The 9,547-nt window shown below is 33.3% G+C and overlaps 1 protein-coding gene across 2 annotated transcripts; it reads right to left on the reverse strand.

The window, feature by feature from the left end:
• Window positions 1-3,536: 3,536 nt before the first annotated feature.
• On the reverse strand, window positions 3,537-8,964 carry LOC109220192. 2 transcript variants are annotated; one of them, XM_019384653.1, is made up of 6 exons: window positions 8,876-8,964; window positions 6,719-6,810; window positions 6,545-6,646; window positions 6,091-6,453; window positions 5,007-5,096; window positions 3,537-3,795 (listed from the first exon to the last, which is right to left on the reverse strand). In XM_019384653.1, the coding sequence occupies exons 3-6, from the start codon at window positions 6,587-6,589 to the stop codon at window positions 3,781-3,783; spliced, it is 513 nt and encodes a 170-aa protein (XP_019240198.1). In that variant the 5' UTR covers window positions 6,590-6,646; window positions 6,719-6,810; window positions 8,876-8,964; the 3' UTR covers window positions 3,537-3,780. The 2 variants fall into 2 exon arrangements, with proteins under 2 accessions (XP_019240198.1, XP_019240199.1); XM_019384654.1 differs by having other exon boundaries at window positions 3,564-3,795; window positions 5,007-5,044.
• Window positions 8,965-9,547: the final 583 nt, after the last annotated feature.

The following is a 9,547-nucleotide window of genomic DNA, read 5'->3' on the forward strand; positions in this document are numbered from 1 at the left end:
CAAAGTGATCAAAGAAGTTGTTACTAATCTACAGGACATATATATTTCCACTAAGACAAAAAAGAAAGTTGATTATGACCCACAAATGAAGAAAGATTTTGCAGTGTTCCAACTTTTCCAACGACGAGTCTAACAAGGAATTTGTGGCCTGGACTCCAATATGAATAAGACAAAGGAATGCATGTGGCTGTGACTTCCCTTTTAATAATGTGTGAAATACAAGGTGGTTAATTTTTGTCGACTTTACAGGAAAAAATTAAAAATCCTTTTTCCTACTCATTTCATTTCGTTTTCCTCTTTCCATTAAAACCCCTTTTATTGCTTTCATTTCTAAAACTCCAAGGAACGTGTTATTGTCGTTGTCCTATGTATTCTACTGAATTACTATACCATAAATCAATGAATATTACATCGAAACATTTTAAGATGCCAATTTTATTATACTAGTCTTAGCGTACACGCGTTGCGCGTGTCCCTCGTGTTAATAAAAAGATATTTTATAAATAAAACAAATAGTATTGAAAAGATATGTTTGTGTTATGCTATAAAATTAACAAAAAATTACAAGCTCCAAAATAATAAATATAAATGATATTTAGTAAAAATTGCACGGGGCGCCCTATTTGGTCGTCCCCATGTAACCTATACCCATTTTTTTTAAAAGTTTGAACTTGTACCCACTTTTTAAACAACTTCAGCCCCCTTTCTCCTCCTCTTCTCCACGCAAGAGATGCATTGTGCATCATTCGGTTCAGCGGCGTTTCTTTCGACGTTATCGTCTCAGATGTCCACATGCCTGATACGAATGGCTTTCAGTTACTGTACAAAGGTGTTTGACGTTTAGGTTTCTAAGTTATATTTATTTCCAGCTTTGGAATAGCAGCGTAGCTTTTGCTTTTTGGCATATGTGGACTTCAAAAATAGGGAAGTAGAAGTCATTGCAGGCAGCATGTGAATTGGATTACCCAAAAGAAAAACATATTTGTGGATACTTTCAACGTTCGAATCATATGGAAAGTCAGTTAAAACTTCAACTCTAAGAAGGCTGAAGTTCGCCAGTTACAAACAAAAACTTCAGCTCTAGAGCTGAAGTTCGACAGTTACAAAATAAAAACTTCAACTCTAGAGCTGAAGTTTGCCAGTTACAGTACTTCAGCTCTAGAGCTGAAGTTCGACAGTTACAAAACAAATACTTCAGCTCTAGAGCTGAAGTTCGCCAGTTACAAAACAAAAATTCAGCTCTAGAGCAGAAGTTCCCCAGTTACAAAAACAAAAACTTCAGCTCTAGAGCTGAAGTTTGCCAGTTACAAAACAAAAACTTCAGCTCTAGAGCTGAAGTTCGCCAGTTACAAAACAAAAACTTTAGCACACTTGCTACTTCAGTCCTGTATACTAGAATGCTGAAGTTTTGCGTGATTGCCTTTGCTACTTCAGCCCCGTATGCTGAAGTTACGCGAAAAAGTGGGTACGCTTGCAATTTTTTTTGCAAAGCGAGCACAAGTTAAAACGTGACCAAAAAAGCGAGTATAGATGCAAATGCCCCTGATATTTAGGGGTTTCATCTAGTATGATAGTTCTTCCTCAGTTGTTTCTCTTGCTTGCTTTATTGTACAAAAAAGTCACAGGAGTAGCGTTTGATTGAAAGGTAAATAAATTGTTCAACTTTACTTAAGGACTTGGGTTCGTGCATTGCATGTATATTTCATGTTACTTATTATAAAATTTATGTAAGATGGTTTACCGATAATTTTTCTTTTTACCTTTACTCATTTTATGGTACTGCAAAAGTTGTAACCTTATTCTATTGATAATTTAGTAATCACATAGGTAACCGAACTCGATTATTATTAACAGTTTTTATAATTGTTTTTGCTTGATTATTATTTAATTTTAACTTTCGGGAAAATGCATAAGTACCCCCTTGACCAATATCCGGATTCCCAACTACACACTTTTTCTTTGCGGGAATCCTATTGTCCCCCTAAACTTTTTTTAAATGGAATTATTTGCACCCTTAACGCTGACAACCAAACTGTTGGCAAGTGGTGAAATACACGCGCCCCCACATGTATTTTTTGGTACTTTTTTTATTCTTTCTTCTTTTTCTTATCTTTTTTTCTTATTTCTTATTATTCTCATTTTTTTGGTTATGTCATTCTCTTTCTTTTTTTTTGGTCACCGGCGGCATAAAATGGTGGTCGTCGGAATTTCACGAACACCATTTTTTCCGGCGACAAATTTAATCCCGATCTAAGTGTATTTTGTTTTATATATATATAAATTTTTCTTGAAGTGTAATTTATGTGTGGGAGGAAGAGCAAAAGAAATAAAAACGAATATAACCTGAGAAGACTTTTTCCAGTTAAAATTTCAATATATCATTTTTTTCCGGCATGGGAAGGTTTTCCTATGATGAATTTTTCCCCCCAAATCTGAGTGTATTTTGTTTGCTTATGAATAGATCTTTTTGAGAGTTTAATTTGTGTGTGGAAAAAAAATGGAAGAAAAACAGTTAGACAAAGTCGCCGGTGAATGAATATCCGCCGGAATTAGAGAAGAAACGAAAAAAAAAAGTAAAAGAAAAAATACAAAGAAAAAGGAAAAGGAAAAGGAAAAGAAAAAGTAGGAAAAAAAGGTTAAAAAGAATAAAAAAATAATCTGAAAATTGTTTTTTCTTGCTTCTCAGTCTCCCTTGGGAGAGTGAAATACACACACTCTGCCACGTCAGCGTTAAGGGTGCAATAACTCCATTTAAAAAAAGTTTAGGGGGGTAATAAGATTCTCGCAAAGAAAAAGTGTATAGTTGGGAATCCGGGTATAGATCGGGGGGGTACTTATGCATTTTTCTATTTCTTTCTAAAGTAAATTTTTTACACGCGACCAATATATATGTGTGTGTGTGTCTGTCCTTTTTCTATTCCTATTTATGTGTACAAAATATATATTGATCAACTTATTTACCATTTAAAATAATGTCACATTTAAAAAAGATTATCATCTGATTATTTCTTAATATTTAGACAATAAAAATAGACAAATATTGTAAGTATACTGTAAATTCTACGTCCATATTTTAAGCGAAAATACACTACAAGAAAGTATGAAATTTGCAACAAATTTTTTTGTTGCCATATATTGAATATTGTTGCGAAAAGTACTTTTGGCAATAACAAGAAAGTTGTTGCATACCGTTGCAATAAATGCTAATGGGAAAAGTTTTTGCAACAACAAAAGACTTTGTTGCAAAATGTTGTCTTAACGCAACAAAGAATGTTGTTGCCATTAATTATATTTTGGTCACACAATTGTGGTTTATGAAAATATTTAGCAACAAAAATTATTGTTGCGATAAATTATTATTTTTTCGCAACAATATTGCTTGTGGCAAAAAAAATTGACGGGAGGGAAGTTAATATTCTGTTATAAAGGCTTTTAGCAACAAATATTGTTGTGGCCACAAATCACTTTTTTTCAATAATATTACATTTTCTATTGTGCAGCTAGCAACAATAAATATGTACAATTCATATTTTCTATCTTTTAAAACATCACAAATATATAAAAATTGATATATGATATATATTTGCAAAAGTCAATACAACTGAGGCACTAAGTATTTACATACCTTCAAAAACTAAGTACCACTAAAACATATGTTTTTACTTACAAAAGAACAAGAACATCTCCAAAGTCATAATTTCTGTTCTAATAACAACCCTAAAAGGAAATTTTCTTCCAGTAACTTGTGAATTGATGAACCATATTGCCAGCTATGTTGGTTTATTCATGCTCATCCTACAAAAAAAGATAAACTATAATTATATTTTTTTAATAAATAAAGACTATAAAGTACACAAGTACAGACCAAAAGAGAGAATTTGGGCATCAAATGAGAGAATATGGCCGTGACTAGATTACATTGGAGAAAAATTAAGCATGATGGAAACAATTATAATTGCATATGAATTGTATATTCTGCTACTAGTAAGTAGTAATCAGATCACACGTTTATGATAGTTATTATAATTAATTGATCTTTTGACTCTAAAGAAAAAGATGACTTAAATTTTAAGATAAAAGAAGACTTTTGAGATCACTAAACTCCTTTTGGCCATAAGAGTTTCATATACAACAATTTCTTATGGTATTGATGCTGCCAAAAGGTGTAATAATAACAGTAAACAGGAACTCATCAAAAAAATGATAGTGAACAATCTTAAAAAAGTTACAACTAAGAACTATAAAGCCAAGAAGATGTAAGGGAGAGTAAGAATGTTACAGGAAGATGACAAAATATGGATAGTTCTTGGGGAAACAGGATTCGAGCCACCCCTTTGACTCGGACCAATTTGATTAGACATGCTCCAGAGGTAATATTACAATCTCTCCACATAACTAAGCACATCATTTATACAGTTAAAATCAATGTGGATGAGATGAATGTATGGTCGAAATACTTAAACCCAACTCATTTCCTATTCCCTTATCAATTATTCTTAGCATAATTAGTTCGGAATTATAAATTTAATCCTTCTTTTTGCACCATGGAACCAATTGTTGTACATGGTAGTCTAATCATGTGGCCTACTAGCTTCTGGGGCATTCATCATTACCAACATTTGTTTTATTTCTTGTTTTAGATAACATATTGGTGGCTTGTTAGCTTCAGGGGAATTCATCAACACCAGTAATTTCATTTACTTTCTTGATTTAGAAAATTAAACATTTATGCAGGTTGAAAGAAACAATAAGCAAAGGGGATTTATGACAACCAAGTTCGCGTTGTCTTGTAGTAAAACTGCCCAGAATAAGTTTGATACAAAGCCAAAGGTGACTTTCACAAAGCCAGCAACTAATTTATTTGTGAGACCTGAAGGCAAAATTCATGTTACGAATGGTGGTGGTGGCGGCAACAACATATTAGATAGGAATATAATGAAAACATGACAGTGAACATTATCAACCAAGGAATTTACTTTTACAAGAGTTAGACGAAATTTTCTTACCGTGATGTCATCCATAAGTCTTGAGCAACTTGCCTCATCTGAACAACGTAAATTAGAAATAATGTTGAGAAATGCAGCGGAAACTCCATTCTGTCAAACATAGTAAAACTACATAACTAAATTGGCGTACAAATAAGTGAAAAGTAATGATATAGGAACGAGGAAGAAACAGAGATAATGCAACAAGAGTAATTTATAGATTCGGTTGTTTTAATATCTTCTTTTCCGTAATCGAAGTGTTTTGTTTTCTCGGTCTCTTTGTTTTATTTTGCATTTACTGCTGGTGAGCCTCAACTAAGAGATGGTTTTTTTGCCACTCCGGTTTAATTTTGCAGCTGTATTAACTTACTTCCTGGCATACATAAGCCACTCAGCTCGGCCAGCTGCAATAGGATATATCAAAAATAACTGCACCATGGCTAAATCCCATAACTAATTTGTTCTATAAAAAGTGCTTTTCTTCCGGCAGTCCATTGCCTAATCAAACTGCTTTTGGTGTTACTTGTCACAAAAAAGGCAAACAATAATGTTATCAGATTCTTAAAAGTTGATTATTTCAACCAAATCAAAGACAATGTAAGGCTTTGTCTATCTTGATCTGCTTGAACTTAAGCAACCAAGAGTTAGTTTTCCTGCCACTCAAATTTCATTTTTGCAGGTGTAATAACTTTCTGCCTGGGAATACATAAGCCATTCAGCTCGGCCAATCTTGTTATGAAATATAGTACCTTTTTTATTTCTTGAGTTCCCTTTACAGAGAAGTGTATTTGCCTGGCAGCTTGTTATTTATTCCTTGGGCTGTTAAGTTTAACAATAGAATTCTTGGTCTCACATGATTGAAAATTCATATGTCCACATTGCTGCTCAAAGTAGTCTTATTTAATTAACCTCCTGACTGCACAAGTGCCAGCTTGCAATCATCCGCATCACACTCTTGCTGATTCAAGGTCTAATACTGAGTTTTTATCTCTAATAAATTTTAAATCTGTGTGACGAGACTAACACATAAAGTGATGCTATCATTTTTACTGTTGTGTACTTTGAACAAAATATTCTTAGGATCAAAAGCAAGTAACTGAAATACCTCATTACTTAGAATATGGGATGCTATTGCCATCATGCTCTGTTTCATTAGTTTTTGGTCTCGCACCATGGCTTCTCGATTTTTCCGCTCCTCCTCAAGCTGAATCTTTACTTCTTTTAGCTGGATTTCTACACTCTCTCTTTTACGACGTTCTTCTTCTACCTCTTTTTGTTGTGCTTGCAGTTTCTCTTGAATTCCATTCATGGATCTCCTACTTGTTGCCTTAACTCCCAATCCTTGACCACGACAATAACTTGACGTTTCTCCAACAACTTTCACAAATGCATCATTAACAAGCGGGTCCAAATCAATATCCTCTTCAATTTCTTGAGTTTGTTCAGCAACATATTCTTTCACCTTATCCTACAATTTTTTTTATACAGGCTTTAACTTTCAATATTTATTTCTACAGACTCGCATTTTCTAGGAATAAGTATAAGAGTTTCGCACGTACATTTAATTTAGCAGAGGCATCATTAACCCAATGTCCATTCTTCATGTGAGTCAATTCCCAAAGTTTCTACAAGTTTGGCTCTTTTCCTGTGCTTGTATTTCTCTACCAAAACAAATCAAATTATGTTATTAAATAAAAATAACTAAAATTTATCAAAATAAAGACATATGTTACCTCTTCAAAAGATACTGCCTGGAAGAATTTTCTGTCGCAAATATGATCATTTCTTGTTTTGCCTTATTGGTTATGTTTCGCTCACTCATTCTCTGCAATGAATTTGAATCCGTAAATATATTGAAGCAGTAGGGAACAACAACACTAAAGGCAGTGCATCAAGTGCAAAGGCAACTAATTGTAACTTGTAAAAAATTGATGAATCTTAACTTTAAATGGAGAATTATCTTGATCACAATTCCTCATTCATAAATTTTTTGCAGACTAGAGAGAATTAGGAGTCCGGAACCGAAATGTTGTCTTTTTTGACTCAAAAGACAAATAAAGCCAACAGATACTAAAACTACCAGACTTAAGTTTCCAGAGAACACAGATAAAAAACTCTCAACCACTTAATAAGATTAAGTACAAAGGAACAATCCCATATTTATCAATATGTTCGTACAAAACTCCAAAGAAAGAATTGCTAGTCTAACTCATTTCTCGACCTACTCAATCAGTTGCCCTCATGCACTGAGCATCTCAGCTGTATACTTCTGCCGCTTGTATATGTATGAAATGTATTATAGTGCAATCTTGAAAGATTGGGATATCATATTTTGAAGATATTCCTGAATAATATAGTACGTATTCTCCTTTATTTCTTTCTCAAATAAAAGCATAATCAATCGTGAGAGAAGTGCAAACTTCTCTTGATTAAGAGCCTTTGCTCTTCTTTTGTTTTTTTATACTAAATTTCAGGATCCAATGCTAGCATAGAGGAAAGTACCTAGGCTTGCCAGGCCAATGCTTCACTCACATGGTATGTTTTTATATCTCCAGAAAAATATTGACTTTCTCTTGAACAATAAAAAACAAGTAATTTGTCATGAAAATATAATGATTTGTCCGCCATGAAAATATAGTGCACTACAAACAGCAGTGTCATTTGTCAACTCAGAAACTCGATCAAGAAACAATAGGAAGAGGAAAAGCATCATGAGATTTATTATCTGTACAAAATTCGTTTAGAATCTAACAATTACAATTTAGTTATAACTATGAAGAAATCAAATAAAGCTATGTGTAGAGAGCAAATTAAAAAGGTGAGAAATGCTTTTCTGTAATTAACGGTGATGCAACAGATATGCTATGTTTAGGAATCCAAAATAAAGTATACACATCTCTCTCTTACTCTCTGGACTAGATCTGTCTCTCTTGAATAGTAGTCTGCTCTTATTTCTTTTTCATTTTTTTGATGACTTGTTTTGAAAGGAGGGTTGGGATTAATAATATCATAAGTTAATATGATACTACAGTAACAGTAGTAGTCTAGGTTCTATGCAGAGGAATTAGAGGAGAAAACATTGCAAATCCTTCTCTGGCATAGATAAAAAAAAATGATCCTAAAGGATTTTGCTTTTCATTCCTGAGACAATACTGCAGACTCATCCAACGTTATGTCGAAACTATATTGACCACTGTATTAAATCATAAATGAATTTATTGTTCAGAATCAAGCACTCAATATTTCAATCGCATTTTTTCTAATACTCCCCCTTGTCTCATTTAACATGACATTTTCTAACTTGGTACATTGCTGACATACTTCAACCATAATACTACCTTACGTAACTTACCCAAATTTCAGGGATTCAACTTCATTTTGACAATTAGTAATCCATTTCCCTATCAAATCTTTGCTTCGGTTTTAGTATTTCCTTTAGCTAGTACTTTAAGTCTTCACTAAGATCATGTCATATACAAGTCAAATTGATATTATAAAATCTCCATGCATCAAAATATGTTAAACAAAATGGGATCACCCAAAGATCACATATGTAAAGAGATTGGATAGCAAAGCAAATCCACGGCAGACTGGAAGCTAATTCAGGCAGAGAACAGAATTGAAGAGAGACATCACTCCGAAGTCTATAGGCCAGGAACAAATACCTAGCATATTACTCATTTAAAATAAAATATAATCATATTATGATTTCACCAGAAGTCTGACAAGAAAAACCCACTAGTCACAACCTACCTCCATAATCTTTATTCTTAACATCCAGGTAGGAATCAGGAAGCACCCTTCCCGGTTTTTTATGTTTTTTTTATACATTGGTATTTCCATAATTTAGTGAAGAAATTCGGTAAAGCAATTAAAGATTGAATTCTTACCTGTTCTTCTCCAGTCAGCCGCAAAGCGAAGCAACAAAGAGGACGCAGCAGCAGGGGACGCAGCAGCAGGGAAGAGACGCAGCACGCAGCACCAGGGAAGAGGACGCAGCAGCAGGGGAGGAGCTCTTTCAAGTAGAATTGATAACAAAAACCCTAGCTAGAATGGTTATTAGGGATGGGCTAAAAAGGACCGGGAAAAGTAATTAAAAGGGAAAAAGGCTTGCGGCTGGATTTTGGCGGAAAATCAAAAGTTTTAGGCCACGGTATGTCAAAATAATTTTATTTCCAACAAAAATTCTTTATTGTTGCCAATTTTATTGCCAACAAAAATCCTTTATTGTTGCCAATTTTGTTTATAATTTCACTTTATTATGTTAAATGTTTTATTTTTTGCAACAACTAAAATTAGCTGTTGCCATTTATTAAAATTTGGCAACAATATAATAGTTGTTGCTAGAACGTTGTTGTCATTTTTAAAATTTTAAAGTTTATTATCTAAACCATAGAATATGGCAACAAAATTAACATATTTGGCAACAAGAAAATTTTGTTGCCAAAAAAGTCTATGCTATAGCAACAATTTTATCGAGTTGTTGTCATTTATCCATTTTAGCCAACAATATTTTAATTGTTGCTAAAACGTTGTTGCAAATTCCATACTTTCTTGTAGTG

This window comes from Nicotiana attenuata, unplaced genomic scaffold (genome assembly GCF_001879085.1).
Source record: "Nicotiana attenuata strain UT unplaced genomic scaffold, NIATTr2, whole genome shotgun sequence".
Taxonomy (NCBI): domain Eukaryota; kingdom Viridiplantae; phylum Streptophyta; class Magnoliopsida; order Solanales; family Solanaceae; genus Nicotiana; species Nicotiana attenuata.